General features: G+C 35.3%; 1 protein-coding gene across 3 annotated transcripts; it reads left to right on the top strand.

The window, feature by feature from the left end:
* The first annotated feature begins 1,807 nt into the window (after positions 1–1,807).
* On the top strand, positions 1,808–24,510 carry epc2 (enhancer of polycomb 2). Of its 3 annotated transcripts, none has more exons than XM_087266253.1 (14): positions 1,808–1,884; positions 8,962–9,121; positions 12,115–12,260; positions 13,348–13,554; positions 14,192–14,340; positions 15,219–15,348; positions 15,462–15,671; positions 15,765–15,848; positions 17,945–18,084; positions 18,743–19,032; positions 20,593–20,714; positions 21,939–22,047; positions 22,328–22,610; positions 24,043–24,510. In XM_087266253.1, exons 1-14 carry the CDS (start codon positions 1,867–1,869, stop codon positions 24,113–24,115), a joined length of 2,121 nt encoding a protein of 706 aa, XP_087122379.1. In that variant the 5' UTR covers positions 1,808–1,866; the 3' UTR covers positions 24,116–24,510. The 3 variants fall into 3 exon arrangements, 2 of the variants coding, with proteins under 2 accessions (XP_087122379.1, NP_957369.1); NM_201075.1 differs by lacking the exon at positions 1,808–1,884 and adding an exon at positions 6,915–7,266 and having other exon boundaries at positions 24,043–24,497; XR_015498796.1 differs by lacking the exons at positions 1,808–1,884; positions 20,593–20,714; positions 21,939–22,047; positions 22,328–22,610; positions 24,043–24,510 and adding exons at positions 6,891–7,266; positions 20,171–20,346 and having other exon boundaries at positions 18,743–19,649.
* Positions 24,511–26,114: the final 1,604 nt, after the last annotated feature.

Raw genomic sequence — 26,114 nt, 5'->3', positions numbered from 1 at the left:
ATAGAAAACTATTTAATAATCCAATGCTGGAAAAAATAGGCTACATGAAGCATAAAAAGAACAAAATAATTTTCTAAAGTTCAAGTTGCTCTGATATAGTTAGTAAATAATGAAGTAAGTATAAGGGAATATTATTAGTTCACTTTTTCAATTTTTTTAATTGTTTTTTTAATCAATCTCAAACATCTCAAAAGAAAACAACAAACAATGCTTATATTCACCAACGTGACCAGATTTCTGACATGGAAACCTGTGATTCGACATTTTTTCTTACATACTATAGACCTATAACCAATTTTAACCACTGAGCTATTGTCAGAACATAATCTATGGTTCGATGTAAAAAAGCGTTCTGAATGCAATTTTATTTTGATTCATATAGGCCAAAGATGCCCAAACTAGGGCCTTCAGGCCAAAGTTGGCCCTCAGTAACCTTTGATTTGAAAATGATGGGGAATTTTGAGGGATTGCCTTTAACAGAGATTTTCATTTCTAATTCAACCTAACTTTTGTTTCTTAACTGTTGAGCTACAAACAAAAAAATAAATAAAAAATGGAATTACATGTTTCAATTATATGTTGTGAATGAATCAGATTTAAAAAATAAAAAGAGTCACTTGATGGATAGCGGACATTATAGAAGCCATCAGCAAGGCAAAGTGTAATTTTAGTGTTATAAATGGGATTGTTCATGTTTTTTATTGTAAGATGTTTATTACAATGTACAAAAATGTATAATTATTAAAACAATCAAAGTATTTTAAATGTAATAATTTATAGTATTAATTAAATGATATAATAAATTATAAATTGAATTATTATTCTAAATTTAGAAATTACAATGACAACTTTACAGCTTAGTATATCTACTCTCAGTCAAGTTTAGTTTTTTGGCCCTTCATAAGAAAAAGTTATATATATATATATATATATATATATATATATATATATATATATATATATATATATATATATATATATATATTTATATATATATATATATATATATATATATATATATATATATATATATCCCTAATATAGGCAAAATTATTTTAATAAATATAATTAGGATATTTATTTAATAAAAAAACACTATAAAAACACGCCACTCGTGCTTATTTAATTATTCACTGCTAATATTAAAAATTGTTTACATTTAAATGAGCCTCGTCATTCGGTCACTACAGCAACTAGAGTTGATTTTTAAAAATCTACACAACTTGCTCTAAATTGATCGTCTCGCTACAAACTCTTCACAACTTTCGAAAAGTTTTATCAGTTTCTCTACTTTGGAAAGTTGTTTTTGGATTATCTTGATGGCGCTGCGTCGCTCGAGAAGAAGCAGGACTCTCCCCGCACACCTGAGGGACTTCAAGCTGGAGGGCGTCTCTCGCCAGGAGCTCGCAGCGGCGGTGAGGTTAGATCACACCTACAGCTGCATCTCTGACCCAGCGCTGGAGAAGCGACACCTGGAGAACGCGGCGGTCCTTCCTGCCATCCCTGTCCTTCGTCCTGCAGCATCAGTGTCCTCCTCAGTGGACGAGAGTCAGCAGGAGGAGCAGGTGTCCATCCACGGCTGGAGCGTGCAAGACTACCAGCAGATCTACGGCTCCGTCATGGAGAGGCATCGTGGTTCCTACAGCGTCAAGCGGGGCCTACAGATCAAGCAGCGGCTGTGGGAGAAGCTCCACCGGCCTGTACTGCTGGAGACCGAGCTCCCAGATGGACGAGTCTTGATCTCGGAGAGCAGGTCCAGCGGAAGCAGCAGCGCTCCTCAAATCCACGTGGACATCAGTGGAGAGCCACTGCCTAAGGAGGAGCCCCGAAGAAAGAGGCCCAGGCACTGAGACATCATAGTGTCCAATGGACGATCAAGGGCACGTATGTACATACTGTAAATAGTTATAGAGTAAGTCTTTACATTAAGTTTCCTTTTCATTCTACGTTTTTATCACTCTGCTGAATGTTTTGGTGGTTTTCAGTGTTGCTGATGTGGCTCTTGGGTTCTGGTTGTCAGGTTGTTTTTGGGAGGTTTTCTGTGTTTTTGACATGCGTTTGGCAGGTTTTTCTGAGCGGTCTCTCTGTGTTGTTGGTCAGTTGCTGGACTCCTCTAGGTTGGTTATTCACTATTACGATAGAGTAGGTTAGGTTAGGTTAGGTTAGGGTCCCTCACATGGTTTGCAGCTTGACGTGCTGTGAGGGCTTGTGTGCATCAGTGATGCTGAGAGCTTCACCACTGGTACTTCACAAGTACTGGCAGGGTCACCCATAGTGGACAGGTCTCAGCTGAGATGCCAGACAAAGACAAACCACCTGATTCCGGACAGAAGATTGGCCTGATGTCTCTGAGAGTTACAGCACAATTGCCTGAATGAGTGGGGAAAAACATAAACAGCCCCCACCCCCAGTAATCATAAAACATGATTACTAGCTCTTCTTAAAATAATTTTCATGTCCTGCAAAAGAGATTCATACAGATTTAAATGGCACAAAGGTGCATTAATGATGAACTATGCTTTTTTGTTAAAGAAATATTTTAAATAAATTTTTAATTAATAATTTAAAATGAAGTAGTTTAATGAAATGATTAGAGATTATGAAATGATTTCTAAATTAAAAAAAAAAATCTAAAACTGTCAGTGCGTGGCAGTTATGTCTTATGAGTCGCTTTAATTAGCCTAAGACTGAAAACAACTGAAACATGCAACAACGAGGTAAACAGCTGTTTGGATCCTTCAAAACCAAAGACTGTAAAAAAAAAAATAAAAAAAGTTATTCAGAAAGCTGATGCACAACAGTTCTTTTGTGGCTTTAAAGGTGTTTACTTACATTTCTCTTTTCTCTCTAGGTCAACAGTCTTTTCTAAACTTAACTCAGATCCTGCGCTCAAGGCTACTCTTTTAGACCAGAGCATTTCACTATCAGAACAAATGTGCACATCTTGGTTCAATAGAAATTGAGGTACTGATGATAACATGAGATTGTGTAAAATATATATCCCAGCTGAAACAAGTAACATAATGCCTTACTTTACTAAGTACACATTTATTTTTTATAAGTAACACAAGGATGCCATAATACTACTTTTAAAAATAACTTTCCCCAACACTGCATATCATAGTTATTTCTGTTTATTTTTTCCTTTTAAATGTAATTGTCACTGCATTGTTTCAATCCGTAAATGCTAGGTTATGCAATTACAGTAATTAATCTATACTCTAAACATGCCGGTTTGTTTCAATTCAAATTTGGGTTAAAACATCAACAAACCCAATAATTTAGATTTAATTTAAAACTGAATCAAATGCAAGCATTGTCCATATTTTACTTACATTTTGGCTGAAATATCTCAGCAATTTCTTAGAAGATCACTTAATTACCAATAAACAAGTTTTTACTGTAGTAGACATTTTCCGTAGCACAAAACCTTTTACTGTGTATGTCAACGAAAGAAAGAAACTTAAACAGGTTGGGACTAAGTTGAGTGAAGATAGGTAAACGAGAACAGAAGATTCTTTTTTGTGTGAACTATCCCTTTAACTGCTGTGTTTTCTTTGTGCAGCACATATTTGCATTCGTTTAATACAATGGTATATGGCTTTGACTTTATTCACCTTGGGTAAACTGATGCTCACTGTTTATTTTTGGAAATGCAAGTGGCATTTGTATTCAATGCAAAATTATTCATGCATTGATCAAATTAGGAATCAAATTGAAAATCAAATAAAAATGAGTGCTTATAAGTTAGAATCAAATCAGGGCATCTAAATTGATAGCCAAGAGGCCAGGCCACTCAATAATTTGAATTTTCCTTTTGAGCTTCAGAAAAGAAAACAAATGAACTGCTTGAAGTTTATATAGGACTTTAAAGACCACATTCAGACATGAAGGGATACTCAAAAAATAATGTTTGCGTTTTTGGTCAAACTGCTAAATAAAATTTATTATATAATTATAGTAAAAAATGCAACACAATTCTTACTTTTTTGAGGGAAATTTAATTGTGTCATGTTTAATCTACTTAAATCTGCAAAAACTAATAACTTAATTCCTTCATATTGTCCCAACACGTATCGATTGTGTGGAACCCAGCATTTTCTACAGTGAAGTTAAAGCTATTCAAGGTATTCAAATTAATGAAAACAGACCATGAGAATGTGGGACAGCCATTACTGAAGGTGTTTTGGCATTTGCCAGCTAGCTTGTATCCTTATCCCTGCAGCCCCTTTACACTAATTCCCACCTGTGATCTCAGGTCAACAACTCTAGCCATTAACCAGTCATATGGCGTCATTGTTTTGACCTGAAAAGCAGGGGACTCGTCACCATCACCATCATCAATTTGAGGTAAAATGCCTTAAACATCAGAAAATTACATTTCGTTGGGGCGAGGGGGGGGGGGGGGGGTGAAAGATGAAATTCAGTTCATCTTGATGGTCTCTTTTAGACATTTGCACATCAACCAAAAGTCTTTGCTGTATAGCATTAATGCCTGTTTAATATCTGCTAACACTGATGATCCACCAACAGACTAACTTTACAAGTATACATCAGTTTGTATAATCTTACTATTCTCATAAGAATTAGTTGACTTTAGGTTGGAAAGTTATACAGAATGTCTAAAGGGGAGCATCAAGCGGGCAGCAATGTCAATTTTATCAAAACAGCTCCAATAGTATCTGGAGGCAGCCTTCGTGATGCAAGCGGAGACTGCATATCTCTGTGATGCAATGTCAGATACATTGCACTCAATGGACGTTGCTACTAGTGACGTCACTGTGAGGGTTAGGGTTAGGAGTGTTGTTAGGTGAGCGCATTAAAAAGCATTGGATGCAGCTCAGATTGCACTGCACCAGGTCTGCATCCAGATCCCTCTACCATGTCTTACTCAATTTCAGTTTAGCATTGAACTAGAGGACCAAGAATAATCAGAGACTTTTTTTAATGAATATACTTGAAAAAAATATTGGAAATTTAAATGTTGGGAAACTTTACCATTTAAAATATTTGTCTATATATACAATTGAAGTCAGAATTATTAGTATATTATATATATATGTGTGTGTATGTGTGTGTGTATGTGTGTGTGTGTGTGTATGTGTGTGTGTGTGTGCATTTGTTAAAGCTGATTTTACACAACTCCAGTCATATTCCCTCTGAAATAATCCTATGCTTAACAAGCAAGCAACCATTATTATCATCAGCAATTTTTAAAAATGTATTTTTTTTTAATGTAGAAAAGTATATTTTGTATATTTTTAAAAGTATATTTTTAAAATAAAAGTTTAAACAACATTTTTTTGGTAATAGCACTTATGTAACTTTTAATAGCCAACTTAAATCATTCCTGCCTAATAGAGATAAAAATTTTTCTTAAAGTCCATTCCTACATTAATGAATTAATTCCTCTTACTGAGTCAATAACTAAATGAAACAATTAATTCATCTTACTGACCCCAAACCTTATGAAAAATATATTGTAGCCTACAACATTGAGGGGAAAAAAAATCAAATCCCAAGCAGAAATGGAAACATTCTCCCCTGCAGACTCTCCACTTATCTATTGCACATTCGCCACCATTTTATAGGATTGCCTGTGCCTCTAAGTTCTGCTTGTTCCGCTCATTAAAAATGATTTGTGTCTTAGCAGGTAACTTTTCCAAGCACCTCCCTGTGCTACTTTCCTCCCTGCAGGCTGGCCATTCAGCTCACTTCTGCTGATAGAAGACTGCACATAGATCTCAGTTCAAAAATCAGAAATGGTGAAGGACGTACGTTATTGACACACGCTGTGATTTATGTTAGGGTAAATCACTGCTATAGTGACCACATCCTCAGAAACAAAGTTATAAACTAACATACGTATACTGTAGGCTACTGTTTAAAATGTACATTTTTGTACTTTGAAGTACTCATGCGTACATTTCAAGTACCAATGTGTACTTTTAAGCCACCAATATGGAGTCACAACAAGGCCAAGTCTATGTCCGTTACACACAGTTAAAGATCTGCTGATTCTGATATATTGGTTGCCATATCACAACTTGGAAAATCAGCATTTTTTCATTTAGAATTGCATATTATGATTTCATGTCCTGTTTTTGGTTCATTTATTTTCTTGTCGGCTCAGTCCCTTTATTAATCCGGGGTTGCCACAGTGGAATGAACTGCCAACTTATTCAGCAGATTTTTACGCAGTGGATGCCCTTCCAGCCACAACCCATCTCTGGGAAAGTTTTTTTGTTTATTTATTTCGTTATTGTTCTTTGGCCAAAGCTCCCCAGTTTGGATGTGGACTGAGTCTCATTTTATTCAGCAGTCTTGACCTGCTTGCTTCGTCTGGTTAAAATCATTTACACAATGATGGAATTTAACGGCTGTAAAACAGTCCCTTCTGATCTGTAGACATGCCTATAGCGACAGACCATAGAATCTGCAGTCTTCTGCTATTAGTGCACCCTCCTAGTGATCCCACCCTCCCTATTTGCAAAATAGCAGGCCTAGCTAATAAATTTAAATGTTTACGTTTTCTTCAGTCTGCTTCTGTTTAGCCGTAGAATTCAGGGTGGACCTCATGTTTGCACGAATTAAATGCGTTGTATCTCTCCCAAAAAATATAGGTTAATGGCGAAGTAAGGGGCTTTCAAATACATTTTTGTGGCCTTAAATCTTTGGTTGAACCCATGACGCCATATTTGTCTTCGTGGCACATGTAAAGATGCTTTCATCGCTAAAGTTGTTTAATGGAGGTCGATCCACTAATGTCTATGACAGGTCCGTAATGCACGCATGTGTTCCCTCGTGCCCGTGTGTCGTAATATCGTGTGCACGCATGTAGTATGGGGTGCGCGCGCAGCGGCACACGCGCGCTCCCGCTCACGCTCTTTGGCAGTGTCGCGCGGGCTGTCGGGATCATGTCCGCCATGTTTTCACACCAGCCGAGAAAAAAAAGCCCGTGAAAAAACACCACAACTCGCTCAGAGATGCCTTTAACCGTCGGATTTCGATCGGAGGGAAGTCAGTGAGCGCGGCCGCGGAGAAAACCGTCGGCTCGTGTGTGTATTTGTACCGAATGATCCGTGTTCTGTGTATTTGTGATCGCTGAAAACAATGAGTAAACTCTCGTTCCGCGCGCGAGCGCTAGACGCCGCCAAACCGCTGCCCATCTACCGCAATAAAGACCTCCCGGACCTCACCGACTGCGTCTCCATCAACCGAGCGGTCCCACAAATGCCAACCGGGATGGAAAAGGAAGAGGAGTCGGTATGGAAATGATTTTAAATTCATAATTTTTTATGAGGTTCAGGTGCATAGCTGGGTGTTGGTATTCACGTAGCCTTTACGCATATTTACTACGTAAGTCAATTCTTTGCTCACGGAGGTTCGTGCGCAGCGTCCCGATGATCAGAGTTACGTATTAAATGTACGCTAGTTGCGTATTCGTGGGAAATGTTCTACACTAGTGGCGTGATTAAGGTAATTTACGTAAGTGATTTGCTAGTGGTAAACGCGCATTGATGTCAGTCTTTTTGCGCAAATGCGTTCGTGAGTAGCGTATGTTACGACAGGAATACACGAGCTGAACAGCGTGCGTCTCTAGCTAGAATCAAGGTTCGATTCTTCAGAGTTTAGTTCGTGCAGCAGCGGGCCTTACGCATCAGTTTAACGCAAATGACAGAGTGCAGTCTACTAATATGCCACATTTTGTCTTTGACATTGAAATGTAAATTGCAGCGGTATCTGAAAACGGAAATGATTCGTACAATGCTGAACATCAAAACACTACTGTATTGCCATTTTATACTATAGCACCACATAGTTTGTGTCATTGTGAAAGCACACAACAAATAAACAAATGTAACTACAATTTGCATCATTGTTACTGTTGTTATTATTGTTATTGCTATTATTTAAGCCTGTCAGGATTTTTTTGGTTTAACTGTCGTTTTTTAAACAAAGCTTATGCCTTCTATAATCATAATATCCAAATCTAATATAATATAGGATTAAAAGCCTTTAGTTGTCTTTGTGTACTTTACAACAATTTTATTATCTTAATTTCTAAGAAGATCATATCTCACAGAAACAAAATAAGCATCTCCTTATCTTTATACTGTGTGTGAAGCTTTAGAGACTAGCAATCTCTGGCAAGGCGAGTGAAATTTAAACTGCACAATTAACTCAAATAATTATTGCAAATAACTATTGCTACAAATATCTACTACAGTCAGATTATTTAAAGTCTATTCCTGTTGTTCTACTTATTATTATTATTAGATGGGTTGTATTAACATAAAAAGTGTTATTGTATGTAATGATAATAACACTAATACTCTGTGGTAGTAATTATTATTAATAATATCTGAGAAGAGTTTGTCTGGCCAGTCAGTGGTGTAACCAACTAGCATGAAGCTGCAGCTGTGGTTGTTTCATGTATCCATAAAAAGCTTTATTGACCTTTTAAGATTGATTCATCATCATTAATTTGCTTTGAACAATTGAGTTTATTACAGTAGCTACAGAGCATCTTCTGTGTGCTGCAGATTGCATTTTGTCTCCTCACCAAGCTGATAATGAACCGCTCACCTTTCTATTATTGAACTTGTCTGCTACAGTAACTGTCTAATGAATCCAAAAGTGATTGGAACAACTCGAGTTCATTTGTATGCTTGTGAGCTGTGAAAGCCATTGCAGCGGGTTTCATCACGTTGCTGTTCTCAGCTGCATTAGAAGTCGTACTCGCCCAATTCTTGCTTCCATCTCTGTGTGAGTTTTTAACTTTTTCGTATTCTTGCTGAGACCAGCTACGTCAACTAACAGTGGAATTTTTGGTGCTTGTATTGGGTGACAAATCTTTATTGTTCTGGCACAAATGGTGTAACCCTTTCACAAACTCCAGTTGGCCCAATTCGTCATTGAAAAATTAGCTTTGCTCACTCTCTTTTTTTTTTTTTTTAGGAGCACCATCTCCAGAGGGCCATCTCTGCCCAGCAGGTGTTCAGGGAGAAGAAGGAGAGCATGGTCATCCCTGTGCCGGAGGCTGAGAGTAACATCACCTATTACGACCGTCTGTACAAAGGAGAATTTCGCATCCCCAAACAGCTCATCCACATCCAGCGTGAGTCATTCGCAACATTCACCTCAAGACAGTAGTGATGTCAAAAGTATTAATGCTGAAGGATTTGAAACAATATGATATTGCTTTTCTGAATATCGGCACTTCTGCACTTGCTCTCCATCAGTGAGTTCATACACACTGCAGTCTGACATGTCCACCTCCTCTGTCACTCATTCAGACACACTCTAATGCAGCCTGCTATAAGCGTTTTGTTTCGGTGTTATGGTCCACCATAGTCTAGTGTGTCCAGGCAGTTTTACTTTTATTTATCCATAGTTTACAGCAGCTCAATTCACAGTTGATGCTAAGCATGGGAGACACTTCTATAATTGCACACTGTTTGTGCATCTCTTTTTCTCTGTTAGCATGCAGATGCTGAGTTTTCTACATGAGTTTGCCCTTCAGCACAGATAGACTAAATGTATGTTAAATATTTGAAAAGTACCCATCTTTAAAAAAAAAAAAAAACGAGGTAGTTGTCTATAAAGCGAAATGTTTTTTCTAAATCAACCTGATACCGCTGTTAACTATGATCAATAAATAAATCATAATTAGACCTAATTTAAGCACTATTATTTAGTTCAATAATTCAATTGTATTTAAGTTGTTAATGATTGTGATTTGCTTATTTGTATATTCATAACTGTTTATTGCTTACAATATTTCCAGTCTACTCAGGCTAGTAGTATCTAAAATTTAAAATGAGTAATTCTGAAATTTTCTAGAATTCTATATAGCGTAATTTTACATAGTTTAGAACAGGGGTGTCAAACTCAATTCCTGGAGGGCCGAAGCCCTGCACAGTTTAGTTCCAACCCTGCTCCAACATACTTACCTGTAGGTTATAAACAAGCCTAAAGGACTCAATTAGCTTGATCAGATGTGTTTAATTAGGGTTGGAACTAAACTGTGCAGAGCTGCGGCCCTCCAGGAACTGAGTTTGACACCTGTGGTTTAGAACAACGAAAACATGAAATTTTTATTTGACTTGTTTTTATTTATTTTATTTTGTTCTTTGTTTTGTTTGTGTAGCTGGACCAGTAAAAATGTTGGCTTGGCTAGTGAAAGTCAGAACAGCTGCCTTTATGACCTGTTTTCACTGAGTGGTGCGTTTCAGTATTCTCTTATGGCAGTTTCCACTGTCAAAAGTTACCAAAAAGTGAAGTGTACCGTACCACTTTTTGAGTATCCTTTCTAAAGGGTACCTAGCATGACAAAAGGGTACCAAAAGGCGGAGCTAGATGCATAGCTGAACGCTATTGGTGTACAGCCAAAGCCAGGGGAATGAAAACAAAGGAAGTGCAATTTTTAAATACACAACCGTGACATTACATTGTAATACCATATACATATAATAACGAACCATGATCGACCCAAGCTTAAACAAACCTTGTCGTCGTCTTGATCAACAAACACAAAGCCAAGAATAACAAAATCTGCCATGTCCTGTTTTTGTGTTACAAAGTTGTCTAAAATCACATGCGGTTTCAATTTCTCCATAGAGCTTGCGTGCACTTGCCCCATATCTATATTTGAAATAAAGAATTTCGAGCTGATGATAATAATGTGCGCATGACTATTGAAGTTTTTCTGACACCCAACGTGAGAGTGATATGCGGAAAAAACAAAGGAGAAGCTGGAAAAAACAAAGGAGCAAATCATTCTTTCAGCAACCTAAAACATGAACAAACGGCCATGTTTAATTGTTATCATCATCTTTTGGACTATTATGAACTCTGAATGACAAAATTACTTTCTTACAAGAAGTTAAATGTGCTGGTGAAGATTAAATATACATATAAGAGGTTTGCACTGTGGGCTATATGTTTTTGAAGCCAAATTAGGCTTATACAACATTTAATGTATGTTGTGTGTAGTTTTTTTCTGTAATCGGTAACATTTCAGAGACTGTAAGGGTCTGTATGTATTTATATATGTGGCATTTATTAATTTATTTATGGAATTACAGACAAACATAATCAAATTATGTTCATAGAAAGGTTAGTAATGAACATTAATACACAAGTATTCGTGTGTGTATAAAGTCTCTTTTGTGAGAAGTGCTTCTCATATGTTACTTGAACGACTCGTACAGCCTTACCTTGATATTTCCTCGAGCGAGAATGACGTTGACTGAAACTTTCTGTCATACACCGAACCCACCATTGGTACCCTTTTGGCAGTAGAAACCAGTGGTTTATCAAGCCTAATAAAGGTGTCAGCAATTGGTGAGAGAGTCTTTTGATTGGCTGTTCAGCTGCGAATCAGCAAATAAAAACAAAAACCACAGAGACAAAACTAGCGATGCAAGTCAAGAGGGAACACGAAGCCAGCTGTCATTCTCTCATTTGCGAACTCTATGAATTATTAGACATATTTGTACTGAGTGAATCCCTCTGGTGAGTGAGAAGTACTGGAAAATTCTGCCTTGATTATGGTTTGTATATGTGCAGCACTAGTTCTGGTTTCCATTTTTGAAGGATGACAATACAGATACTGCCACTTAAGTCTTTGGAAAGATACATTCTCTCACATAAGCGCAGATATTTATATTCTCATTTCAGGTCGCTGTTGTCTGTTTGGTGTGTTCATGAGCAGCTTTTTGGTCTAGACTAGAAGGTATCAGACACAGCCCACCAGAGGCAACAACACAGTTGTTGTTGTTGTTTTTTGTCACTGCTAGTTTTTAACGTCAGCTTGGTGTGTCCTGAGCTTTACACTAAACCATGCTTGATATTTTAACACTGGCCATTGCAAAGAATATATATGTACATGCATTTCAAAAGTTAGTTAAAGCTCTTGTAATATTTCTGTGTGGTGTCAAAAATGGTAGTGTAAATATTTTCAAGGTATCGTATTGAAGTAAGAATTATCTGTATTGTGACACTACAAGAGAGTCTTGCTGGATTATTTAATTCCTAGATTTAAATATACAATTTAATTGTGATTTCAATATGAATCTCAATTCATCCTGTCTCTGTTCTCTGCACCAGCTCTTGGTTTGGATAACGAGCTACCCGACTATGACATGGACTCAGAGGACGAGACTTTACTAAACAGACTCAACCGTAAGATGGAGCTAAAACCTGTGCAGTTTGAGACCATGATGGACCGGTTAGAGAAAGCCAGTACCAACCAGGTAACAGCAACTGCATTGAAGACCCAAGTTGTGTTCTTGAGTTGTGCAAAGTTAATGTAATATCATAAAAGCATCAAAATAAATATTACTGTACACTGCCATTTAAAAATTTGGATTTTTAAAGATGTCTTAAAAATTTTGTCTTTAAGATGTCTTAAAGTGTTGTGATGATCAAATTTAATTAATTAATTTATTAATACCAATACCAGTGTTTTATTTTAATATATTTAATTTCTATGATCGCATGACTGATTTGTTTACATTGCATTTGAGTTATTACAATATTATTTTTTAATTTTGACAATTTGAATTTAATATATTAATTAAAAAAAATTTAGCTCTGGATTTATTTATTAATTTTTAAATGTTCATTGCTTGCCAGTTGGTACACTAATCTCATCAATTCACTCTACCCATGTATTGTGCTTTAATGTTTAGATACACACAGACTTTTTGTTCCTATTTTACAATAACATATATTAACATAAAAATAAGAAAACAACAATAATGTGTGGTTATAAATTTAGTAATTGATTGATAAAATTTGTGGGGAAATAAATTGAAAATGATTTACTCAAGGAATTGTGGGACAAGCAAATACTTGCACTTATAAAAATAATAATAATAATAATAATAATGCTAATAAAAATAATAATGGTTATATTAAAAGAACGTAATTTATATTAAATATAATTTAACAATACATACATTTTTTTAAACAAGTGTTTGGCGTTTATCTTAAAACACAATATGGTTAAAATTGAATAATTTTTCCTAATGCAAATAATAGTATATTTTGTCCTAGTTGGACATGGGGAAAAAGTAAAATACTTTTATATTTTTTTAATTAAAAATATAGATATATTTTTATTGAAAAAGATAAGCCTTTATAGTTAGTTATTCAAACTATGTGAAATTATGTAGCTTAGCTATTTTTGTTATTATTATGTTTTTTTCCCACCTAACCATATTATACAAGTCCCCTTTTTTGGTGTGAAAAACATTTCCAAACAATGTAAAATGCACCTTCTAGCATGTAACTTTTTTTTCTCACCTTTTTCTGTATCTCTCAATAATTGTTTTGTAGTTGGTCACTCTTCAAGAGGCCAAGCTGCTGCTAAATGAAGATGACTACCTGTTGAAGTCTGTGTATGACTACTGGGTGAGGAAGAGGAAGAACTGCCGGGGGCCGTCTCTTATCCCACAAATCAAGCAGGAGAAGAGGGATGGTTCCACCAACAGTGATGCTTATGTGGCCTTCAGGCGTCGCACAGAGAAGATGCAGACTAGAAAGGTATGCATGTGCACTGTAGTGTAATGACATCAAACGCAGTGCTTCTTGTACAGTGTGAGACCCACTTTATATTATGTATTAATTGGGCAGTGTAGATGTTTAAAGAAAACAGACCTCAAACACGCTGATTTTGTAACTGCATGCATTTCACTGCAAGCGTTTGACTCAGGTTACTGCAAAATGAAAAGTCCTTATGCATACTTCTGTATACCCTATAATAACGGATATTCAGATATTCTGTTTTATGCTCCTATTATTCCAGAGAGTATAGTTAAGTAAATGCTTATAATTGGTATATAAACACTGATACCCGTGGTAGTGATCAAAATGATATTTCCTAATTAACTATTCAAATGATGATTGTATTGTATTGGTGGGCCAAAGGTGGCAACATGTAACCATTAAATGAATAAAAAAACCTTTCTCGATGACATTCATTGAAGTGACTTAACATGCAGATTTATACACAATTGAACTTTGAAAAAATTATGAAAGAATTTTGGCTCAAACGTTTTAATAAATGTTAATAAAATCTTTTAAACAGATATTTAGGGATGTTATTTATTGGATTTTTATTAAACAGCTACTAGAACCCTACTAGAATTTGGTCTCTGATCTGTAACCTCTCTCTCTATAGAATCGCAAGAATGACGAGGCATCTTATGAGAAGATGCTGAAGCTGAGGAGAGAGTTCAGCCGAACCATAAGCATCCTGGAAATGATCAAGAAAAGAGAAAAGAGCAAACGAGAGCTGCTGCATCTGACGCTGGAAGTCTTTGAAAAAAGGTGTGTGAACATTTCTATTTTTAAAGTTTCTTTTAAAAGAGTTTGTTGTTAAAATATTCATAAAATCAGTATTCAAAGTATAATTGTTTTTAGATCATGTTGATATTCTTGAGGTAAACAATTGATTCATGCTAGTTAAAAAATGTCTTGATTATCTTAATGGCATTCCTTCTGTGAAATCAGCATTTTATTCATTAATAAACGTAATCTCAGCACAGCGTATTTTAAAATGAATAGGGAATTCATATCAGCATAGCTTGGTTAAAATTTATCATTTTCTAAAATTGCAAGTATTTAGCCAAACCCTTGGGATTAAAAACACCTATTGACTGGAACAAATGACTAATTTTATTATGCAGCAAGCGTCTTGAAGGGCAGGATGTATCAAAAACTAGAGCACATTTTATTGATCAGAAGGTTTGATGAGAAACTCAAGTATGAGGTGACTTAAAAAAAAAAAGAAAAGAAAAAGTTAATTAATTTCGTCAGAAGTAACAAACCTGAAGATTTGAATGGTTATATCTTCTACTTGTGAAATTTGTCACAGTTTTTTTCACACAAATTTTGGATCACTCTAAATGATGGATTACATTAAGACTAACATACTGATATTAACACCTAAAACTATTTTTGATTTCACTGGGACTTTAAGCACTTTTCTCCAATCGTCAATTTGCTGTAAGTGCGATGACGATGTGTGATTGTGATACGAAACAAAATAAATAAATCTATGTTGCAGTTCATTTGGAAATGTCACAAAGCTTGATGAATCACTTGATGAATAAAAAAGTTTGATCATGAAGCCAGAAACTTTTTAAATGACTCTCCTCTTATCACTGCTCTAACATTTTGTTTCTCAAATGTTTTGTGTATTTTAGATATCAGATTGGAGACTTCACTGGTGAGATTCTCAATGAAGTCACTGTACCTCTGGCTGAGAAAACCGTTTACCCTGCTCCCATATCCCTACCCATCAGCAGTCGGCACAAGACAGAGAACAAAATTAAGGTAAAATCTAACAGTAGGAGAGAAGAAGAAACGAAAACCTTAGTCTATGAGAAATATGAATGTGCTCAGTCATCATTATAAAAAAACATATCCTGCTGTTTTTTTTTCTCCAGTCACACAAAATTGGGCCCAAACACCTGCACCCCTTTCCCGTTAAGCCTGAGCCTCATTTTGACTTTGTGCGTTCTCATAAGAAGTACAACAAGAGGCCCAAACTTGATACGTTTCGCCAGACTGGTTGGCCAGAGCGAATACAGACCATCAACAAGGCAGACATTAAACAGTACGACTTCCACAGCTCTGGAGAAGAGGATTATCCACTGGTTAGTGTTCGGCTGAACATGCTCGTGTACATGTGTTGTATTAAGACATTAGCATAGATAGCTTATCAATTATGTATTTTTTCTCTTCTGAAGTCTCCAGCATCAGAGCCAGATGAAGAGAACGATCCTGACGGAGTCTTTGCCTTCAGACGGAAAGCTGGCTGCAGTTACCATGCTGTGAGTTTCCTATTCAATATCAGCGCTGGCTATAGATCATGAAGAAATCAGCAACTGTGCACATCAAAGCTGGTTGATGTAGGAGAAAGGTTATGTTTTAATATTTAAGCTGCTATGAAATGACTTTAAGCATTTGTTCTCAAGGTTTTTGATTTACACACAAAGACTCAAAGATCTTCAAGTCCTAATTTATCTTCACTTTTGCTATAGTTAAAAAATACTGTAGTGTAGAGCTGCACGATATTGAAAAAAATCTTACATTGCCATATTTTGTTTTTTTGGATATATATATATATATATATATATATATATATATATATATATATATATATATATATATATATATATATATTGAATAGTTCTACTTGGTAAGAAATGTTTTGATTGCGATAATTTTCTGTGTCGTGTAAATCATGTATAAAAAAATAACCCAATTGACAGCAAAATAATAACAATAGAGCAGGGATCACCAAGCCTGTTCCTGGAGGTCCGGTGTCCTGCAGATTTTAGCTGCAACCCTAATCAAACACCTGAACAAGCTAATCAAGGTCTTACTGGGTATACTTGAAACACCCAGGCAGGTGTGTTGAGGTAAGTTGGAACTAAACGCTGAAGGGCACCAGACCTCCAGGAATGAGATTGGTGACCCCTGCAATAGAGCAATGAAAAAAGTCTAATAAACAGTGCTTTATGGTTTTCTGGAGAAAAAAACAGTATTTATGTACAGAAACCGTATAGTTCTCATCATGTTAAGTCAGTAAAATTATTCTTCATTAAAGTTACAAATGCACTTTTTTTGTGGCCAAAGGCTTTAAACTCTTTTGAAATGCCTTTAGAATGCATGCAAATGACATATTTTACTCTGTTATGGTTATACTTTGCAATGACTCCACAAATCTCATGTATTCTCAACTGTTGTGCTGATCAACTATAATTCCAACCCAATACTGCATATCCTGCCATTGGACTATTGCAGACACACACGTTGCGATATCGATGCTAAAACAATATATTGTGCAGTGTGCAATGATTTAGAATTAATTGAACTAAAAATAGATTTCACACAGTCCTTATTTGAAGAAAGTATTGTTTTAATATTTGTTTTGCTTTTAAAAATTGTTATTACGGTTTATTTTTTTTATCTTGTTTCCCATTTTCAAGAGTCTTTTCAGCCATGTTGTTTTCAAATGCATAATTTATTACATTGAAGTTGTAATAAAATTTTAATAAAGAATATTATTTTAGTTATTTTTATTTTATATTTTAAAAAGTAAATTTATTTAATTATTTATTAAGCAAAATATTAAATGAGCAGAAAGCATGTCATGTATGTGGGTATGAATAAGTAGGCCCACAATGAATCTGTGTGTGCAGAAATCTGTAGATTTTTAGCCCATCATTTGTGTAAATTTATACTAATTCAGTTTTCATTATAATTTGAGTAATACTATTTACTAATATGGAAATGTTTGTATGATTTCTTTAGAATACAGTTTTTAGTTATAATACTGCCAAAATTATTCTGCATTAATCTGCATTTTTTATTTTATTTTTTATTTTTTACAAAAATCTCTGCAGAAATAATAAAAAATGTCAGCAAAAGTTTTTCTGGCCCTACTCATAAGACAGGAAGTTTGATAATCGCATACTTACATTTTCCTCATTCCTCTCCTATCCTATGCTAATCTACCCTACTCTACATTCTACCTTACCATCTTTCACTTCTTTACCCTACAATGTTCTACCCCAGTGGTTTCCAGTTCCAGTTTTTAGGACCCCTCCCATCCTGCAAATTTTTTATGTCTTATATGTCCTGAGGAACGGAATTGGGAATCACTGCTCTACCCTTCGCTATTCTTCACCACTCTACTCCACTCTACCCTACCTTACTCTACTCTAGTTTTCTTGTATGTTGCACATGGCTAATAATGCTGCACGTGAGACGTGCGTCACTAGAGACCAAACCATAGTTTTTTGTTCTCATTTCCTATAGATTGTGCCATACTTACTTCAGTATTAAGTTAACTCGGTGGTGTTGACTCAGTGGTGCTTTTAAAATTTTGTTTGTGATTGTTAAATGTGTGTTGTGTCCTCAGCCGGTGGTGGATCAGAGCTGTTCTCCTCATTGGCAGCAGACGGGTCAGGATCAGCTGTGGCAGCGGAACTGTCTCACTGCCCTCTCTGTGCCTAGACGGTGCATCGCAGTGGCTTGTAGGAGAGTGGGCAGAGGTGGGAGGTATGGCCCTGTTTACACTTTTTGCATATGGCTTTTTAGCTTTTTCTTGCTGAGTTGTTCTGAGTTTATTTGTTTTTTATTATTTGTAATTCACAGTATTTCTTGCGATTTTAAGATTTTTTTCTGAAACATTTGCGTAAACATCTCATGGCTTTTATCCTCCGAAAATTGTGACTTGCAATGACAAGTTTATTTGCTTTCCGACCTAAAAAATATACATATGTTTAAATGTATTTAATAGTCTTTAAACAAATTTCTCAAAATTATTTCTCTCCGAATTGAGTTAACATTTAGTTGATATTTCCTGCAAAAAAAAGTTTTTCTCCCAATTCAAAATTAAGATCTCACTGTTCTGTCGTTCTCAGAGTTGCAATCTTTATAGAAACAAAGTCAGTTCTGAGAGGGAAAAAAAAGGTAGAATTAAAAATTTTAACACACATTTGCTAGTTTGTTGCAAAAAAGCATACAATGCTGCAGTTGCCTTGTTTGTTTTTTGTTTAAAGGTTTATAGCTTCCTCTACTGAATTTTGTTTCACTTTAGACTAGACATGGTGCAAAATATGCTTTTGTTTCTCTAGATAAAAACGGAACCCCTATGATCAATTCTAAAGGTCACAGGTTTTGCCATTTATCTGAAAGCACTGTTGTTCACCTCCAGGGTTGTTTTGGATCGCACCTCATCAGATCTGGATCATTCCCTCGGGCACCTGGACCCTGATATGCTTTATCCCTCCGCCGGCTCATGTGTGCCTGACCTCCCCGTCCACACAAATACAAACTCTCACGTCTCGCAACGCTCTCTGACTCAGCTTCTCGGTGACATCCAGGCCTGCAGGTGGAAGTTTTTTCGGCCTCGGCCGCTGCAGGACAACTCTAGGGCTGAGGACAAGAAAGGGACCCCGCCGGTGGAAAAAGGTGGAGGGACGACACTCTCTAACAGCGTGTCAGGTGAGGCATCTGAGCTCAAGGGCACTCACAAGGTCAATTAAAAGAATTCTGCTGAAAACAACTCTTTACCACTGTACTCCTCTATCTTTGTTTACTTCAGGGTTTTTCAACAAATCCATCCTTTCATTTATTTTTATGTGGCCTGCCAGTTGTTTTGAAGAAATAAACTCTAGCGCTGTGTACATGATACTGACAAGAGTTCAGAAATTCTCAGTGGTTGTCAGTTTATGGATTGCATTCTATATGCTGAACACAATGCTTTGTTGTTGTTGATAATTTAGCTACATTGCTTTGATACATTTGAACAGGCTTTTTTTAGGTGCACACATTAAATTGTGCTCTATCCTGTCAGATGTATACATGCGTACCTGACTCCTAAGTTTTCAGAGAAAGACATGAGCTGTAGCAATTTAGCAGCTTGTGCATTATACCATTATGGCTCATTATTGTTTTTGGGTTATAATTCTTGCTTAAAGTAAAAGTATTGGATTGTAGTAATGCATCTGGTGGAAAAAAGATACTGAGTTGTGAAAGCCTGGTTTGTTCTCTCTTTTTTTTTTTATGTGGCTTTAGACTTTTTTCTTGGTTGCTACATGGAGAGCACTATATCGACCAGCGTCCTCCAGTAGGATGCTTTGAACTTCCTTTTACAGCGTTTCTCAGCTGATAATTCAAGATCTGAAAATGTTTCCCAGTACAGTTTTGAGTGGGTTACGGAGTGTTTTTGTGTTGCACAACTTTTATTTTGAAAGATGTGTGCTAAAGCCGTTATGCCTCTGTCAGATGCTGTTTAAGCAAAAGTGAAGGACGCTCTCCTAATTCAGTGTCTGCCTTCAGATTAGATGCTGTAATACAGCGTCAGTGTTCCCAACCTGTCAGCTATTATACTGTACTCGTGTGTTAAACGTTTTAGTGAATTACATTTGTTGGGTTGGTCGTAAATTTGAAAAAAATTGAAAATAATCACTTTAGCAATGATGATGCTCTATTTTAATGGCACACATGCTGTATGACGATGAGGGTTGTTGCAGTATTAGTTCAAAGCCGTTAAAAGCAAGTAAAATAGATAAACTATCATTTCAAAGCTCTCCAAATGTGACTCTTTATATGCATCAAGCTGCCGACCGGAAGTTCGAAGCATCCTCCTTAGGCATATACACAAAGCATAATATGTCATTTTGCGTTCTATGAAATAGGTCTATATTAATTTCTTTTTATAAATGTTAAAGACATTTATGCCGTTTAATTTGGTTTGTGAAACCCATATTTTTTGTCAGGGTTCTAATTAGCTTTAAAAAACACAAAAAATAAAAATTTACACAAAAAATACATTAAAAAACAAATTGAAACCGAAATATTATTTTAACAATATGCGTTTTATCAGCTTAATCTCTTTTTACAATGTTAATATTTACAAAAAACATACAAACTACCCAAAATTAATTCTCTTGTTTAATTTCCTGAGTAAATGGCTTTATTGCCACCTAGTGGTGAAAATTAAAATGAGTTCCTTTTCATCCACAGAATATAACATTTCTCCCCATATCCTTGTCCATCCAGGTGGATTCACAGAAGAGCAGTTTCAGTCCCATCAGCAGCAGCTGGTTCACATGCACAAACAGTTACAGCAGCAAGAACTGCAGCAGAACTCCACAGCAGCAGAAGCTCACTTACACCTGCATGTGAGTACAGCCACATCAACACTAAAATACACCTCAGGCCTGACTGCTTATTACATCTTATGTCACAGGTTCTGGATCCAACAAATAGTACTAACATCCACTCACATTGTGTGCATGATGTTTACATTGATAGCCAAATTGTAATTCATCTTCTATGGTTGGATGGTTAAAATATTGGTTTCTGAAAGGCAGCAAGTCCAGTTGCTGCAATGAACATCATTATTTTGTGAAAGATTCACTTTAATGTTTTATATGACTAAACAATGGTCATAACTGCTTTTGAGGCCTTTTTTTTTAGTTCAAATGAGTAGAGGTTTGGACATGGAAATATATACATCACATTTTTATACACCACAATTTAAGACATAGATTCTGTTCTCAAATTTTATGTTTTGTTATTTTAAAACAAGAATATACAATTGAAGTAAAAATTATTACCATTTTTATTCACTTTATTCACTTTTACTTACTCATTTTTATTATTTAAAAAATATATGCATTTTTATGTAGAAAGTGATGTTTAATGGTTGTATGTTTAATGCACTGTATTTCCTATATTTTGTCTTCTAGAGAAATTCATTTTTAAATTTGGCTTGAATAAAACCACTTTTTATTAAGATCATTCTGTCTTATTCACTAATAATTGAGTACGTTTTTCCTATTATACACACATTTGTTAGTATAGTTTGATGTAACATCATCAAACAAAGTAAGCTTTTACACGATTAGTGATTATATTATTAACCCACACTGTTGTACACTGACTTGCCTAATTAACATAACTTGTCTAGTTAACTTTATACCCTAGTTAAATCATTAAACTACTTTAAGCTCAGTTCTATTGTCTCATAAAATCAATAGAAAAAATGTCTACTAAAAAGAATGTAGTGTATAGAAGTCGGTTATTAAAACTATTGTTTAAAAATGTATTGAAAAAAAATAGATTTATATCAAATTTGTGTGTACATACTGTGCATAAAACTGGTAGCCAAAAACATCAATAATAGGAAAAAACTGTCTATTACTAATACAAAGTCAAAAGCTACTAGTTTCCACGATTCTTCAAAATATCTTTTTTTGTATTCATCAGAAAGAAAAAAACTAAAAAAAGTTTTAGAAATAGTGAAGGGGGAGTGGATGATGCCAGAACTTTTTGTTTTTTTACTCTGACTTTAAGGAGAATAATGAATTGTGATCCTGATCTCACATGTGTGTTTGTCTTAGACTCTGGACTCGGCTGGTGCTCATTTTGCTGCCTCTGCTGTGATCAACACTCCCAACAATGAAAACAGACCCCAGATTGCTAGTGTCAATGGCGTCCTTCCCAATTCAGGCAAGTGCAGCTCCAGAATTGTGAGACGATAGTGTAAAAGCTGTGAAATATAAAGCATTCTCTACATAAAAGTGTCTGATTCAATAGTTCTTTGTGATCTTTTGTTCCAAATATTATATAACTATAAATGGCTTTATGAAACTTTTTTTAACAGAATGGAGAGCAGATTTGATTTGGACCTTTTATATAACAATATCAGCCTCTTTGTGGAGTGGTTAACAGAAAGAACGGCAAGCGTGATTGATTGTGGAATTATGTCTGGTTTTTTTTTCTCCTTCAGGAAGCTTCAGACAAGTCAAAGTGAACCGTTCAGCTCCGAGTGGAGGTGGTGGTGCTGGTGGTGAATCAGGCTCTTTAGTGCGAAGTCCACAGCTGGCCGTCCCTCAGTCTCTGCCCCACGGACACGGGCACCTGAGCACTGTGAGCGCTGTGTCTCCTGCCCACACGCACCACACGGCTCGCCTCTGTGCCCCTTCACCCTCAGCCTTAAAACTGGCCAGTGTCGCCAGCAGTCTGGACCGGGTACCCAAAGTCACCCCCACTAGTGCCATCGACATTGCCAGGTCTGAATCTTTACTTAGTTCTTTCTTTCTTTCTTTCTTTATTTCTTTCTTTCTTTCTTTCTTTGTTTTCCTTTTTTCCTTACTAATCTTTTTTTTTTTCTTACAATTTTCTTTTCTTTCCTTTTCTTCATTTTTTTCTTTTTCTTACTATTCTTTCCTTTCTTCTTTCTTACTAATGGTTTTCTTTCTTTCTTTCTTTTTTATTTTTACTATTCTTTCTTTCCTTTTTTCTTACTATTCTTTCCTTTCCTTTTTTTCTTACTAATCTTTTTAATTTTTCTTACAATTTTTTACTTTCCTTTATTTCGTTTTTCTAATCTTTCTTTTTTCTTTCCTTTTCTTTTTTTTCTTTTTCTTTTTTACTTACTATTCTTCCTTTCTTTCTTTCCATACTTTTCTTCCCTACTTTTCATTTTTTTTTCTTTTTTACTTTCTTCGTTTTTTTTTCTTACTTCAGATAGTGGAAAAATCTGATAATTTTCAGAATAAAAAATGAAGTTATACACCATGTCCCAAAATTGGCATTTATTCACATTTAGTTTGTTTTTGTTACATTTCTTTTGCTCTCCAATCCTTCATTAAAAAATTCAATAGAGATAACTATAAAATATAATTATTGTGTTTAACATTAAGTAGAATTATTGATTTCTTTTCCCCGTTTTTGATAGATTTTCTGGAGTTATGGTTTGTTGTAAGTATTAAATGATCTATCAGGAATGATTTTATAATATTATTATTATTATTAATGTTAAAAATGGTTGGGGTACTTAATTTTTTGGAAACCATGATGCTCATCTCTGATAAATAAAAAATTAGATCAATAGTTTACCTGATTACAAGCCCTGCTGGTTTAAAAAACTTGCTTTAAGGAAAACACAACAGAAAAAACAAAGGAAGGTGAATTTTATTCATGTATATTACATTTCATGTTTTAATTTAGACATGATGTATAACAGGTGAACCTAGAATAGGTCGCCCTAAAAATCATTTAGAGATAACATTGTCTTTTTTTTCTGCACCAATCCAAATGTGTGGAGGCTTTGTTTATAGGAAGCTAATTTTATTACACAATACACATTGAAATGTAATTTTCACCGTCAATGTGCTTCTGAGTGACATTTCTGTTTTTAACACAGACAGTTTAATGATGGTCAGAGGTGGCACAATTACATTTACATGCAAATGACAACTGTATACTTTCATACTGGGGCTGAAGTGGCTCATAGCAGATGTAACGTGGTTTGGTATTGGATGTTTAGTAACTTACCTGTGTTTGCAACTCACCAAACTTGTTTTGGAATATAAACCACAGCACATTTCATATTTATATTCAGAAAAAATTGCAATTGTTTTGAGAATAAAATATAATATGATAACTGAAATGAGTTTTTTAACTTGATATCTGACGTTTGTGCATTTGTTCTTATTGCAGGGAGAATCACGAACCAGAGAGGCTGGCTCTCAATGGATTATCAGAGACAACAGTGGCCATGGAGGTCACATAGCCCATCCAAAACCACACGGACTTGAGAGCTCAGAGCTGTGCGCTTCTACATGGACTTATACCCAATAGCAGCATATCAAAATATTAAGAGAAATTTGTCAATATTATAAGTGTACATTTTGTAAAATTGGGAATTATCACTACCTTGTAAAATAGTATATTTGTATCATTAGTCTGTCATTTCTGTTACTTGAATCCTAGATTGTTATTTTTTTCATCATGCTTTTGCACTTGAAAATGCAAGCAAGACAAGTGCATCAGTTCATGTTGGGATCATGAGCATGAATATAGGTCCTGCGTCACTTGTTTTAACTATTTATTTTGCAATGTTTACATTTTTGTATCTCGTACAAATAAATCCAATTTTGTGACCACAAAATGCAGACATAGCTAGTACACCATGCTTTTGTGCTTTTTTCCTCTATAGAAAAGAAAACATGGCTTCACGGATTCAGAAATGTGTCAGTTCAGGAGTCATCTCCCTTATCTCATGCCCATTTGCTTTTTTTTCTGTCTTTGTCTCACCAAGAATAGTATGTTAATTCTAGAGATTGATGGTCTCTATCGGAATTTATTGGATATTGGATATCTATTCGTCTATTCTAATGCATACATCTACCTATTGGAGAATTAGGGGGGCCCAACCAATGCCAAGAAGGCTGTATTAATCATATAGCTCTCTTATACATTTACTATCAGAAGTTGTAATATCTGTCTATAACTAGTAAGATTGTAATGTTATTACTTCTTTTCAAAACCTGGGGCCCTCATGAATAGTGGAACGTTCCTTTCCTACTGCACATAAACATTTTAGAAACTAACCACAAATACGGCTAATTAACTTTACTTTGTTTGTGAACTTTAGTTATTTGTTAATGCATTGTATTAAATTTATAGATACCATTTAAAATATATATTTTTAACATTTTTGCGTTTTATTTGCAAAAAAAAAAAAAAAAAACGAATCTACAAAGTAAATATCTATAAAGAATGAGAATGTTTTGGTTTTCAATGCTTGGGCCCCATATCTATTTAGGGTCCCCAAATCACCAAATCCCCCCCTAAGTCCACACCTGCAAATACTTTAGCTGCTTGTGATCCACCAAAGCCATTTCTGTAGCTTTTACTGCAAAAGTACTTACCTTAGTTTGGGTTGTTACAATGTGTGTGATAAAACAAAAACAGTTGCATCAATATTTCGTAAGATTTTGATTTATTTATTTATTTTAGCTTTTTTTTTTTGTTGTGGTACTTGCATTTAGATCTGTCGTGTATAAATGACGCAAACCACCAGTAGGTGTCAGTAAGTCATATAAAGCTTGATTCCCTGAATTTATTTAGAAACAAAACGGTTCACCATTGTTTCAGTGTGGTTTTCTGACGAAATGTGGCTGTTTACACTTGTCATTTGATTATTTGCTTTATTGGAAGGCTCTGGACTACACGAATAGATATTTAAAACGAGCCCTAAAGCAAGAGTACCACCAGTACTTTAAAACTAAACCTCCATTTCATTGTCAGACTTCGCAACCCCCAAGTCTTTGTAAACGATTTATTAAATCACTCGAATTTGTTCAGGTTCATTTGGAAAGGGGAAACCGCTTACTGTGTACTATCAGTTAAATATGCTGTATAAAATATTTATTATGGAGGCGTTCTGAACAGGCTTAATCTTGCATTGGGTTAACAAGACTAGTTTTTGTTTTGTCATGTCGCCTGTTCGTGCTGTTTATAAGATGAATATGAATCCTCAGGCATTTCATTTGCTATTGCCTGGTAGTTTACTCTTATTAGTGTCTTGTATGAAAATTCTTTTAACCACCATAGGGGGCAGCTGAGCCGTAAAATCCGAGGAAGCTCGTTCGCCTGGCAGCTGCAACATAAACATGTTTAAAATATAGAGAGTAAACCTAAAAATGACTTGCCTGCAGGTGTCTCTGCTAAATACTCTGAGCAGCCATGACCATAATTTGATGGCTTATCAGTTCATGTTGTTATTT

The sequence above is a fragment of the Danio rerio genome, chromosome 9, assembly GCF_052040795.2.
Source record: "Danio rerio strain M-AB ecotype USA chromosome 9, GRCz13ab, whole genome shotgun sequence".
Classification (NCBI taxonomy): domain Eukaryota; kingdom Metazoa; phylum Chordata; class Actinopteri; order Cypriniformes; family Danionidae; genus Danio; species Danio rerio.
Note: the sequence above shows the minus strand (reverse complement) of the source record. Positions and strands in the feature narration are given on the sequence as shown.

Coding starts and splice junctions, on each gene's coding strand:
- epc2 (NM_201075.1), top strand. CDS start 7,114: ATGAGTAAACTCTCGTTCCGCGCGCGAGCGCTAGACGCCGCCAAACCG. Junction 15,349..15,461: donor AGACAGAGAACAAAATTAAG/GTAAAATCTAAC, acceptor TTTTTTCTCCAG/TCACACAAAATTGGGCCCAA. Junction 19,033..20,592: donor ACTCTCTAACAGCGTGTCAG/GTGAGGCATCTG, acceptor TTGTCCATCCAG/GTGGATTCACAGAAGAGCAG.